We start from the raw sequence: 14,161 nt of genomic DNA on the forward strand, positions 1-14,161 counted from the left end.
TAGAAAATCTTTTACATTATTTCAGGCTTCTGTCTTAGTTTTAAATCTTGACAGTATTCGCGTGAGTTCGTTCCTACATTCGGGTCATTTCGCAATCGTTTATCGAAAAAATAAAAATAAAATAAAATAAAATAAAGGCATAAAATATAAGAATTTTCTGGAAGTTTCGGTATCAATGATGAAAATGTCCTCTACAACCGTTCATGTTCCTTAACTCTGGAACACGCAATCGGTTTTAGTTGCTTATTGTGTATTTTTTGGACGTCTTCTTTGTTTCGATCATCGATATTGGGCATCATTTAGGTTTTGCCTTTGATTTGAGCCAATTTTGCATTTAACGGTTTTCTTATCCTATCCCAAATACTTTTTCCATGTTGAGAATGCCGGACCGCGGGCGAGAGCGGGAAAGGAAACGAAGGCGACGTCGATCCGATAACGATGACGATGAGCAGAGTGGCTTTGCAGGTAGATGAACTCCTATGTGGTGTAGAGAATTTTCAATAAAGGAATTTTTTTCTAGGATGGAAACTTGGCTTGGTTGTTGGAGTCATCGTTGTTTGCTTCGCTATGCTTTACCCAACAGTGATTCATCCGATGTTAATGAGTTTTGTAGGTGAGCGAGTGTTGTATGGTTTGAATTCTATTGGATTTTTCGAGGTCCGCAACAAAATTCGTGGAAATGGTTCTCATGAAGCATTTGATCAAACTGAAAACATTCCGTAGACGTTCGTCTGTCCAACTTTTATGGCGATGCTGAGTGAGCGAAAAACATTGTAGAACAATGCCTGAAGGCTATTCTCACTTAATTCCATCGCAACTATAGACTTGATTGAGGACGCACTTCTCACAAATGAAATTGAATTTTCGCATGTGCAGTGAGAGAATACGGTATGCCTGATTTACTTCCTTTCTGAAACACTTAAAAAGTTGAGTAATGATTTTCATTCACGAGTTGACGAGAGAAGAAAGGAAGGATTCAGTGAACCGTATGAAAGGGATCTTTACAAAATCAAAGTTGCATAGCATACAAATTTTCATGAAACTTTTTTTTCGAGAGTTTAGATAGACGTTTGTTCAAGAGATGCAATTTTGCTGCTAGCATAAATTTTGGTGGATGCTCGTAGCAGCTGTCCCATTTTTGTCGATGAATACGAAAAGTCGTGGAGTCGGTATTTACTGGTTGATGCTTGTCCCTTTTCGAACTTTTAAAATAACCTCCTTCTATGTATAGAATTGATGACTGTTGGCAGCGAAAGTAATAATCTCTACTGGCATCTGAATCTGAAATCTAAAAAGGGAGGTTGCACATGTGCACTTTCGCGCTTTTTGCTAATTTTGGTTGTTGTGGACTGAGACGCATAATCATGAACTATGCAGAAAAGACGTCTGCTTAAAGGCAGCACACCACGACTCTGGGGTGGTACGGAACTCAGGTGGAGTACCCGTAGACGTGGTCGTAGATTATGAAGACGGGGGTGGTTCCGCTCATCTCTCCCTGAATCACTGTAAGCAGCCGGCCCCTGAATGCTGTTTTGTACGATGCCTTCTGTTGCAGCGCGCCACCGTTGCACTCGTAGCGTCCCTTACTGCCTATCGGAGCAGTCCGAATTGATTTTCGACGAATTGCAGGGCGGAGGCGGTGCAAGGGGTGGAGCGTTGAAATAGATGGAGTCGTACAAAACGGCACTCTGAAGGTGGCTGTTTGCAGTAATGCAGGGAGAGATGAGCGGAACCACGCGTCTCCATAATCTACGACCCCGTGTACGGATACTCCACCTGAAATCCGCATCACCTCAGATTCGTGGTATGCTGCCTTTAACCGTCGCTGTATGGTTTCGGTCAAGAGGCACGGACTGCAGCAGCTGCTTTACGCGAATGTTGTCTTATTATCCTGAAACTTCGCACTAAGAACTGATTTCTTTACCCATTAGTCCGTTTAGACCCCTTCATTTATTGGACCTCTAACTTTATTAGATTTTTGACGCTTTCATCCACTGGGACATAAATGTGAAATACCTGAGAAATACCTGAAATATAAATAATATCATATAAATATTGAAGTTTCAATGACTTTGCCGCTGTTGTTGTTGTGGTTGTATCATAGTTTCGAGATCAAAAATATCCAAATTTTGCCACATTTCTCTTTATATGGGAACAATTCACATCTCCAACTATATAGATGTCTAATTCGTTGGGCACTTCAGAAACCCCTCAATTATCCTAACACAACGTGTGGCGTAATGATCTCCCATACTTCGAAAAAAAAAACTATAAAAAATGAAAATGAAAAGGTTATAAAAACTAAAGGAATTTACAAGGGAAAAACTGAGTATATTTTTGAGACGCATATGGAATGTCATCTTATTTTTTGAGTTTAAAAATTATATGTGACAGATGTCGGCTGTCATTCTCAATACCTTGCTAGAAACGTCTCCGGAAGTTATTAGTCATTTTTGGGGTTGCTCATGCAAAACGGCGTCGATTTTCCCCCTCCCTTTCCCCCTTCCTACGAATTCTGACCTTCAAATACTCAGAGGATTGAGGACAATGCTTGAAAACACTTTCCTTTAAGTGTAGTCAGAGGAAAAATCACACGAGCTTGGTCAAATTTGGTGTCCGTGCTGAGCAGCCGAAACGCTAGAGGAACATTAGTTCCAACACCCCTGGCTCACGTCGCTTGAGCTGTGGAATCGTCCTGTTCAAACCACAGACGCTGATGAATCCAAATCGACTAGTCTGGGGGGTTCCCAGCACTTTGGCGTAGCGGTCACCAGTCACAGTTACCGTTCCACCATCTCCCTCAAAAAGTAGCGGCCAATCACACAGATTTCTAGAACTCAGCAAATAGAATGTGGGATTTCATGTACTTTTCAAAAATGTGGTCAGTTTTATCTACGTAGTTTCCTTATATCTTTTATAGTGGTTCATTTTCATTTTGCAGTGGTAGCACTATCCGCCAACCTGTACTTCCACCAAAGAGGTAGTAGTTCGTGAATCAACACTTTCTATTCTCACATTGAGTTCATTTTGGCAAATGTTCGAGTGCGTATCCATGCTTGCTAAAGCGTGTAATTTCCTATACGCATAGCAAATGTGTGTAGTATCCGAATTGTTCGTTCATCAGCTCTGCAATTGCACAAACTAGAAACTACTCCCTGATCCATGCGCGGTTGAATCATGAAAAGATACACATAAATGGATCGAAACGATCTGAAGCTCGGTGCGACTGCGCTCGAAACGGTTAGGACCGAAGAGGGACCTTTGCTGCACTCTGAGATCAAGGATGGACAGCTGCTTGCGCAACAGGCTTCATTTCGTTTTGACTCGACTTTTTTCTCTATGGTAATTCAGAGAGCGTAGGTTAAAGGCAGCATACCACGGATCTGAGGTGGTGCGGATTTCAGATGGAGTATCCGTATACGGGGTCGTAGATTATGGAGACGGGGTAGTTCCGCTCATCTATTAATCCATCACTGCAAACAGCCGCCTCCAGAAATGCTGTTTTGTACGACGCCATATATTGCAACGCTCCACCCCTTGCGCCGCCTCCACCCCGCGATTCGTCGAAAATCCATTCGGACTGCCCCCATAGGCAGTAAGGGACACTGGGGCGTGCAAGGGTGGCGCGCTGTAATAGAAGGCATTGTACAAAACAACATTCAAGGGCCGGCTGCTTGCCGTAATTCAAGGAGAGATGAGCGGAACCACCCAGTCTCCATAATCTACCCCCATACGGATAGTCCACCTGAAATCCGTACCACTCCAGATTCATGGTATGCTACCTTTAACGGACAGGTTGATGCTACTAGGTGCAGAGGCAAAGAGTTCGTACAGCAGAACCTACAAAAATAATTGTAAGGAATTGTAGTCCTGACTAGAAAAATATTATGACTTATGGCTACTGCAATATGTCACAAGCGTTTGTGTGAAATTTGATGCGACTCTCAAATGTGTTCCTATCCATTATTGAATGCGACTTTTTTTGGCTGAATACTTTTTTCGAGATCATTGTTGCCATCATTGTACGAGTTTCTACGAGTTTCGAAGGAGTGGCGCGTTCCCGGCGCAAATGCCTGTGGTAGTTTCGCATAGTAAGGACAAGTCATAGCAGTGCGGGGCATTTCATTTAATTTTAGGCGTAAGGATGTTACAATGCAAGAAGAAATCAATGTTTTTAAGATATAAATAAATCACTGCGCGGTGTAATCCGATCCGCTCCGTTCGATAGATTGGTACTAAACTTGTCTGAGAAAATAAAAACACTGAGTGTGAAGATGACATGCAGCCCCTGCAAGCGTTTGAACTGAATAGTTACGCGTTCGTAAATCTCAAACAACTCTCAATTGAAGTGAACGCGGTGGCGCATCCCGAGCGGATTGATTGACGCCAGATACTTTACCCTTTGTCCTTAAATAAATCACGATTTCCCCCAAGGATCCACTTTTTACCAGTGAAATATTTGCAGCAATGGGCGGATTTTCAGTCTCACGAAGCAATAACTTGACGCTTTCAAAATAAAATAAATAGAATAATGCCTTTCTTTTTCTTGTAAAAGTGAACAAAAATTTGCTCCAAAATGTGGAAAAGGTGCCAAATTTGTTTCATTTGCTTTTTTCGAACTTCGACTTTCGAATTTAGACGAATGTTTGTTTTTTTTCATTTGACAATTTTCAGGTCGCAAAGAAACCCAGAAGCCAACTCCATCTCGACCGCCAGTTCATCCTGGAATGGGTGGACCAGGTGCCTATAGGGCTCCTGGCGGACGAGCAGACGTTCATCCAGCTATGAGGATGGCTCAACAACAGGTATGGGATCTTTCCACGTTTTAGCCTTCAGGGAGACATTGATGGTCTCGTTATTCCATGCAGAAATTTTTTAAACGTTGTTCATAGCACTAAAACTATTTTTCAGAAAAGTAAGTTCAAATTAAAGCAAAAAAGATAATGCATTGGGACACCTTAACAAGCGGACTTCGACTTAGGGTTACGGATTTACTTAAAGTCGAATAGACCTTAGGTTAATGCACGAATTCTCCAGTCGGTTGACCGCTATGGGCCTTCGACCAGAGCAGGGCGAAGGGAAAGGAGCGCGTATGTGCCACGCAGAGGGTGCGTTGCGGTAGGCGCGTAGCGGTCACGCAATCCAACACGTTCATTGCCGAGTGTGCACTACTAGTACTAGTACGGCAATGGTCTAGCACTCGCAGTCAGCGGGGAAAGTCACGGCACACGCATTACCGTAAACAATGCTTAAACAATTGTAAAAATAGATTATTTGCTCTGTCCAGTGATTATTGTGATACTATCTGTTTTGCATTTGTTATGCTACACGGAAATTTGAGCAATACGAAAGTTACCGTATATCTGCACACCTTTATTATAATTATAATTGTTCTAATTACATTGGGCATCAAACGCGCCATTCCTCAGACATACTCGCTACGACGTTTTCATTACTGTACTAATAACTAACGAAGAGGAATACGTAATATAAAAGCAAAACCGCGAATTAAACTGAAACATATGCGAAACTCATGCAGAATTCTCACCGAAAGACTTATCCAGAAGGTCCCACGTAGTCGTGACGACGTCAAAATCCGCAAAAGTCCACAGGGCTTACAAAAACAGCGTTAATTTTAGGATTTTACAGCATTCAGCGGGATATATCCCAGCAGTATCTTTGTGTAAAAAAAAACCCCAGCAGTATCTTTTTATGTTGAATGAGCAATTTTGATTTCCCTATAGAGGGAGACTAAGAAAAAAAATTACTATTACTATTAATTACTAATTACGGATTACTATTTTCATTTCGTTATTCCTCGACAGAAGAATCCCCGCCACCTGCGTAATTCAAATATGCCTGGATTTCACTCGAAGCAACTTTCTTTCTTTTCTTTTTCTCTCTTGCTCTGAGTTTAGATTTGCTACAATCATTTTTTACAGTAAACAGCTTAAGTGCACATTCAGGCTGAGACGCAATCAGGCGGACGTGGAACTTTTACTTGGATGTTACCTATATATACCGTGGGAGTGGTTATATTCCTCCTTTATACTTTATTCAAGGTTAGTTGATTGGGTGACTGACGCCTTCACAAAATCTGATAAAGATTTTCAACGTTTCAGTCAAAGAGTAAGAAGAAACGACGTTCTCGTTACGATTCATCTGAATACTCATCTGATGACGATGACGAATACAATGATAGACTTAAAAAGAAGATTGGTGCGTTTTTAACATTTATTCGTCTGACTTCTTAAGAAATAATTCACACAAAAGCAAAATCTCGTAATTGTATAAAAAGAGCAAAGATCCGTGACCTAGGAGACCTAACCATTGAATTTTACCATACCGCGAAGTTGACGATGTTGGGAACTTTCCCGAAAAAGCCTGATCTCGGGTGTAAACTATCAGCAGGAGCGTAATCACACTGTGTTCCTTCTAATTGTTCTGGAACACTGCGTGGGAAACGACACTGTCGATCGAATTTTCCTACAAGGTGCCCTGCAACCACACACCAGGTTTATGCCTCTTCCCTCAGCAGCCTATCCATTGGTTTTGCTTGAAGTGGATACTAAGGGACCCCATTGATTTTCGCCCGCTCCCTCGCGCACGCTGCGCGTATACAGAGGTGGTGCGTTATAAGGTGTACGTAGGAAAATCCGATCGAAAAGACCATTTCCCACAGCAATTTTCAAGACACTTGAGGGGAGAGAGAGTTGAGTGTGAACACAATTATAATCGTGATCCGTGCCCCTAGCTCTATGTTCTCGTGGTGAGAGCCCAACAATGTCAATTTCGTCGTATGGCACCTCCAACTTGTCCGGAAGAAATACGAGACCGAAATCGAATGAAACAAAAAAAAAACCTTTATAAAACTAAAGTCAAAGAGTATATATAGATGTTGGACCTTTAAATCCTGAGTTTCTCAAAATTCTTCTCATTTAAAAAAGGTGGGTGTGATAACATACATCACTGGGATTTTGACAGTAGATTTTTATGAGAGGCTGAGACTAAAGGGACGAGAACACCATGTATTTCCAAAAATTCTTCTCTATTCCTGGACGTTTTCCCAGAATTTGCATTCACGCTGGAACAATTCCCATGAAACAACGCCGCATAATCACCGTTTGCCCATTAGAATTCCTGCATAAATATAAATCAATCCGTTTTAATACTCCGGAAGAGGGGTTCACAATTGAAATTGAATAATGGGCTACGTTTGCATTGTTTTTTTTTTCGAAAGGGACGTTTACTGTGAGGCATAAAATTAAAAAATGCGCTCGGCGCTGATCAATTCCCTTTTTGGGAGCGGACACTCAATTTTCAATAGTAGAGGTTTATGGGAAAGAATTGAATGCTATTCAGGGGTAACCGATATATAAAGTCGGAAGTAAATCTCTTGTCGATACGCTATCTTGCAGGATCTCTAAACAGGACCTAATGACCTCAACACGTTGGAGGTATTTTTAGGTGACCTATCTGCGCTGCTTTTTTTCGAGTGAGCCCCTAAAAGCTACGTTGAGGAGCGCATGACGCAGCGAAAAGCTTCGTCGTAATTCTAGTTTCAGCAGAAGTTTGTGTTCCAAGTTTGATGAGCCGCTGCGAAATCCACCAGATTATCCGTTGACTTCCATAAAGCAGGATAATCCAGAGAGGCATCCAAGTCCCGCCAAAAAACATTCAACTGAAGATTTTCCCGAAATATTGGGGATGGTGAGGAAGATTGCAGCAAGTTTAGCACTGCATAGAATCCCTAAAAGTCCACTAGAACTTCTCCTTATCTTGGCATATTAACAAACATCTCTTCATTTTCATAGTGGTTTTTTTATCTGATTAGTTTACCGTAGGATACTATACGACCTTCTGCGTAGGATCCTGCCATATCTATACCTGCCTCAGCGCTGTTAACTTCAAAGTTTCCTCTTTTTTTGTTGCTCCCATCTTCTTAACCTTTGAAAAGAACTCCAAGAAATTGTCTGGAACTCAGTGGTATTCTTAGATGTTAAAAATGCCGGAATCCATCTTTTTCCCATCAGTAAGGGGACAAAATAGCGTTATAATTTTGTCTTTTAGTGGATTCTCGCTGCTGTGCCATGACACTTCGCCTTATTCCCTCATTGCTTTTAGGGGTTGAGCAGTGAGCTTAGTGATATAGTAAATGAATGGATAAAGCAAAAAAATAAATAACTGTTTCTTCTTGGGAGGATAAAAACACTGATTTGACCATTATTACGGTACTGGGGCGGGTGTGGCGCAGTCCGTTGTAGCCACACGGTCGAGGGTTCGAATCCGCCCTAGTGCTCACCAAGCCTTTCCTCCCTCCGGGATCGGTAAATTGGTACCAGACTTATCTGGGAGGATAAAAACACTGACTTGACCATCGGCTGGCCCCTGCAAGTCATTGTATAGGCCAACACGCGTTCCAAAACCTCAACGATTACGAATTCCAGTAAAACGCGTTGGCGCATCCCGAGTGGATTGATACGCCAGTGACTTTAGTATGGTACAGATGACTCATTGCACCAATTGAACGTCTTAGATCAACTCTTACGACTTTCAGTATTTGAGTATTGAATATTTGGATAACCTCTTTATAATGTTGTATACTGGAAAGTACTTATGCAAAATAACATAACGATCTGCTATTTGGTATTATGGAGTGTCCAACGAATAAGTTCCCTATTTTTTTTCGCTCAGACCTCCTGACACATCTCTCCTGAACATAAAACTACACAGAATAGTGTAGTTGTATAGGATCTTAAAGGCAGCGTATCACGAAATTGACTTTGTACGGAAATCCGAAAATGTATAATTCAGTTTGTAGATTACGGATATGTGCGTGGCCCCGTGCAATTCCCCTTGGTCGTCCTAAACACGTCGTGGGAACCGCTTTATTTTCTACTAGGTCCGTTAGAACGCGCACTGTTATGTACGCGCTGGTCTCCTCAGCAGGCTATTCACTCTAATAGGCTTGTGAGAAGACCTCATCGATCTTCGACCGCCCGCTCACGGACGCGGCGCGTGCACAAGGATGGGAATTGCAACTGATTTCGTGGGGAAGAACGCCAGCTTCCGCGCCGTTTTTTTTACGATTGTTAGAGAAAGATCAGCGGAGCCACGCTCGTTCCCGTTCGAATCTACAACTCGAACTCTACACTTACGATGGGGTTTCGCGTTTTCTAATTTTGCGATACGCTGCCTTTAAGTTGTTACGATGTTCGTTTCTTCTTTTTTTTTTGCTCTTTTGATGCGCTGGAGATGTTACGACCGGAACACTGTGATAATTTCGAAGTAGAAGTAAAATACATAGGCAGATAGATAGGCCAAGTTTGAACCACTCTTACTAAACTACCTGTCAAGCCATTTTGATTCCCGGTATTTACCGTATCACTCAAGAAATATCGTTTATTTTAACACACATGGATGCAAATTAAAGTGAAGCAGAGATTTTTTTCTTCTCAAAACGGTTTAAAAAAAGATGATCAAATAGCTGCTGAACTCGCTACTGAAAAACTCTCATGAATCAAGAGTTTAGGAAAGCGAAAACTTCGAGGACTCCAGGAACGTCTCCAGCAAACTGAGGAGGCAATGAACAAGATCCTAGAACAACTGGAAGCAGTCCAAGCAGTGGGCTCTCTTGTAGAAGGAGAACAGGTAAGAATCACTTTAGGTGACAATGGAATAAGAAAATCTGAGGGAAATATATGTAGAATTTTGTGAAAGGAAGGAAGAAAATGGAAAAGAACATTCGTCTAGTCACCAAAAAATAGATAGCAAACTCATCGAATCTATACTCCATCTATACTCCATACCACTTCATCTACACAAGGACAAATTTTAATGAAAACTGATACAACCTGACGATTTTCTGAAAGTTTAAGTATGTACTTGGATTCATCTGTTCGAGTTGGTTCGAGAAAAATTCAAAGCAAGATTTGGATCGAAACTTAATAAATATGTAAATTTAAAGATCTACATTCTGTAGAGGGGAAATCACACTGTTTTAATCCAGATTAAAGGAATTGCTTTAGCCCACAGCGGCAGAAGGAGTCCCAGGGGACTCAGCACCCAAAGAAACCATAAATGCCAAGAACGAGCAGTACATAACAGATCTAGAAAAGGCACTCCGAGATTTCAAGGTAAGTTTTCCCGCTACGTTGCTATAGAGATATGACAGAAATCCACACTTTGTACGAAATACCTATAGGTGCTTTCGGATGCATATGAGGAGGAGAGAGGCCTTCGAAAACGTGGTTCAAACACCGATGGTGACACAAGCACCGAGGAACTAAATTCTGCATCGGATGAAGATGAGTCCGAAGAGGAGGAGGAAGAGGAGGACCTTTCGAGAGTGAAAAAGAAATCATCAAGAAAAGTGCGAGATGGAGACTCAGAGGATGAAACTCTTCAAAAAGACGGCGAAAAAACACAACGAAAAAAAAGGAAAGAGGATGATGACGAAGGAGAAGACGATGAACCAGAATCAACAGAGGAGACCGTTAAGTCGACGAAAAAACTGGAAACGGCAAAACAAACACAGTCATCGACGAAGAACGTTCGACGTCGCGCTCGAAAAGTCTAGAACATTGTTTCAGCTAGTCACAATCACTTGTTTTGTACATACCGAATAGTGGTAGCGATTGTTTCGATTCACTCCACACCTCGCCATTCTCTCATCTCCTTCTAAGTCATAATAGCAGCTCGAATTCATTGAAAAGAAGAAAAACTCTTACAAAAGTACACTCCAAGTGCCATGCCAAGCATTGAGAATCTCGATTGTTTTAAAGACATCACCCCACGAATCTTAGGTGGTGCAGATTTCAGGTGGAGTATTCGTATACAGGATGGGAGACTACGGAGAGGGAGGTGATTCCGTCCATTTCTTCCTAATTGCCGTAAAAAACGGCCCGGAAGATACGGCTTCATTCGTTTTGGCGCACCATTTTGTACAAGAGGTTCGATTCGAGCGCGCCAGTCTTGTGCGGCGCCGCATCTTCCGGCTCGTTTTTTACGGCAATTAGCAAGAAATGGACGGAATCACCTCCCTCTCCGTAGTCTCCCATCCTGTATACGAATACTCCACCTGAAATCTGCACCACCTCAGATTCGTGGGATGATGCCTTTAGATTGTTTGTTTAAATTTCATTAAGAATGGAACCTTAGCTATGCCTGTTTTACAGCTGTTTTTAAATAGGTGCTTTATGTTCCTTCGTACATAATATTATATATAAATTTAAATGCCATATTCTAATATTAAGTAGATTTACGTGTCTTAGTGATGTATCGACATTACATTGTATTTGTTTCTTTCTTTTTGAAAAAAGTGAAATATCCGACTGCCTAGGAGCATTCATATTCCAACACGCTGGTGAATCTCGCGTGCCGAAAAGCTTTAGCGACAAAGCTCTATGATTGAAGTGCAGTGGCAGGAACGGTTGACCATACTAAAAATACTAAAAATGACATATTTTCATGCTTGAAAGAGATAAGCAAGATAAATTCAACGCAATAAAAACAAGCACAGAAAAAGCTTCGAACGGTAGGTCAAACTGTCCGTGGATATGCTTTCGTAGTTAGTTTCATGGTTATGGCGTGACCTGTACTATCAGCACCCATCATAATTTAACTCTGTTGCGTTTATATTCTTTCAGGATGGCTTTTCTGCAGTTCCACTCCAGAAACTGTTCTGAGACAACTGTTTTGGTTGCTGCTACCTGTTCTGTCTTCATTCTCTTAGGAAGGGAATTGACAGCTGCTACGGGAAATTACAAGCTGAGCTGATTCCGGATGCTGCTGTTGTTTATGTAGCAATGCTTCTTTAATTATTTTATATAAGCGCGCCCGACGAGCCGCTACCTTATCCCTTTTCTTGAACTACTCCGTACGGTTCCTGTACATACTACGTTCGTTTCAAAATGACCTGAAGCCCGGTGTAGTTGTAACCGAGTGAGTGCGACAAGTTATTGGAATCAGGATGGGATTTTTAGTAGTTCCAATCATCGCTGTAGCTCGAGTGAAGGTAGCGATGCTCCCACCTCAATGCCGATCACTGTGCTCCACTGAGGCGAATCGGGCGCAGCGGTTTATGCAACTGCGTTGAGCTTCAAGTAGTTTTGATGACCAAACATTACACTCTTACACTCTTAGCCTTTCCATACAGCAAACATCTACTATAGATCTCTCTCAACACACCTCCCTCTTGTCTTATTTGACTTAAAGGCATCACCCCACGAATCTGAGGTGGCACTGATTTCAGGTGGAGTATTCGTATACGGGATGGGAGACTATGGAGAGGGGGGTGATTCCGTCCATTTCTTCCTAATTGCCGTAAAAAACGGCCCGGAAGATGCGGCACCGCAGAAGGCTGGCGCGCTCCAGTCGAACTCCCTGTACAAAATAGTGCGCCAAAACGCCTGAAGCTGTATCTTCCGGGCCGTTTTTTATGTCAATTAGGAAGAAATGGACGGAATCACCCCCCTCTCCGTAGTCTCCCATCCCGTATACGAATACTCCACCTGAAATCCGTACCACCTCAGATTCGTGGGGTGATGCCTTTAAAACTTGACAGGCTTCTCAGAACACGTTGAGCAATGCGTTCTGGTCTCCCCAGGATGTGAACAATGAAACGAAAACGATTTGGCGCAGCCACTTTCGATTTAGGTGCAAGATGTTGATGTCCTCCACGTGTCATCCGCCGATACACCACATCGACTTTCTCGTAAAGATCTTAATTGTGGCATACGCGCTAGGCCACAAGTAGCCGTCTTACTCGTCGTTGTTTCTTTGCGATGTTTGATTATGTCTGACCAAAATTTCGTACCTTACATGCAACAATAAAATTCATCAATAGTTCCTAAGACCAGAGACAGACAACTTCTTGTAGAGAAGAATTTGAGAACGTGTTTTAATGAGTCAGATTTTCTTTCGTCGATGCATATTGAACTTATTATCTTCATCATAGGTACAATTCCCAGACGGAGGATGAGATGTCAGCATTTTTGCGCCAATCACATCATATCCACAATAATTTCCACTCTTCATCCTGTGGCTACGGACCACAGCCTCCGACTCCGTTGGCGGTTCCTCTTCAACCACATATTTCGGTCGCGGGCAGGGTGGGGTTCAAGAGCTGATGGCTTTCGCCGGTTCAGCAAAGGGTTGAAGTGATTTCTCCAAATTGGTAGGATTGCTCACTGACTGACAGCCACTCTACTGGCTGTGTTGAAGATTGCAAACATCGCTATACTGCTCCGGTCCCTTTCCCCCATGCGTTTTCAATCTCCTTCGCTCCTGACGTCCACTTTTTTTGCGGTCCTTTTGCAGTTGAGAGCGCAACTTCCTTTCTCAGACGCTTTTCTTGGTTAAAATCGACAGTGCTGCGGATGGCAAATGCAGAATTTTGTGTTAATTTTACCTCCACAGATGAGTGCAAGGGCGATTTTCTTCCTTGTTGCTGTTGAACCGAGAGCGTTTCCTTTGCACCGTTGTGGATACACTTTGTGAATGCACCTGGATCGCAAAGCTTAGTCCTTGAATAGACACTCTTTGGCGGAATTCCAGTCTGCATCTTTCGACTTTCGGACCCGCCGTGCCGATTTTAGGTTGAAGCGAAACTCCTTGGTTTCTTTTGCGCAATTGGATCTTAAAAGTGAGAAGAACCGAATGATGGTAGGAGTCGAATGCGACGTCCCAAACAGTGGTAGATTTCTGAACTCCCTACTGAGAAATTTCCCTCGTGAGCATATCGTAGCTGAGGTTTCAGGCCTCAAAATGGTTGACCCTTCCCAAGTAAGCTGATAGCGTCAATGATTCACACGATGAGGCCCTTCTGTTCACATAAGTCGACCACCCGGTTAATGTTATCCGAGATGCGTCCTGTTGGATAATACCCTTTTCTTGGCACATCGGACTGTTGTTCAAGTCCCATGTTTCCATTCGCGTCGATTCCGACAGTGACCTTCTGCTGACTCCGTATTTTAGTCGTCAACACATTGAGTTCATCATGGAAGGCGTCCTTGTTGCATTCACCGGTTTTGCAGACGCATGTGCACATACGATCCAGAGTCTACGTTCTCTGCGAACCCGTAGTCATATAAAGACGCATATAGACGGCATTTGACCAAATTTCTCCAAAAAAGCTGCTCTGGTCGTGCTTCACAGCTAT

At 42.5% G+C, this 14,161-nt stretch overlaps 2 protein-coding genes across 3 annotated transcripts; one reads left to right on the forward strand and one right to left on the reverse strand.

Moving 5' to 3' along the window:
- Positions 1–380: 380 nt before the first annotated feature.
- On the forward strand, positions 381–10,579 carry RB195_000944 (uncharacterized protein; the record flags this gene model as incomplete). The annotated part of the gene is made up of 8 exons (XM_013436750.2): positions 381–465; positions 521–613; positions 4,675–4,805; positions 5,967–6,062; positions 6,123–6,219; positions 9,533–9,651; positions 10,029–10,136; positions 10,205–10,579. The coding sequence occupies 8 exons, from the start codon at positions 381–383 to the stop codon at positions 10,577–10,579; spliced, it is 1,104 nt and encodes a 367-aa protein (XP_013292204.2).
- A 2,658-nt stretch (positions 10,580–13,237) lies between these two features.
- On the reverse strand, positions 13,238–14,050 carry RB195_000945 (uncharacterized protein; the record flags this gene model as incomplete). 2 transcript variants are annotated; one of them, XM_064197510.1, is made up of 2 exons in its annotated part: positions 13,238–13,526; positions 13,887–14,050. In XM_064197510.1, 2 exons carry the CDS (start codon positions 14,048–14,050, stop codon positions 13,238–13,240), a joined length of 453 nt encoding a protein of 150 aa, XP_064053390.1. The 2 variants fall into 2 exon arrangements, with proteins under 2 accessions (XP_064053390.1, XP_064053391.1); XM_064197509.1 differs by lacking the exon at positions 13,238–13,526 and having other exon boundaries at positions 13,808–14,050.
- Between the last annotated feature and the right edge of the window lie 111 nt (positions 14,051–14,161).

This window comes from Necator americanus, chromosome IV (genome assembly GCF_031761385.1).
Source record: "Necator americanus strain Aroian chromosome IV, whole genome shotgun sequence".
NCBI classification, from domain to species: Eukaryota; Metazoa; Nematoda; class Chromadorea; order Rhabditida; family Ancylostomatidae; genus Necator; species Necator americanus.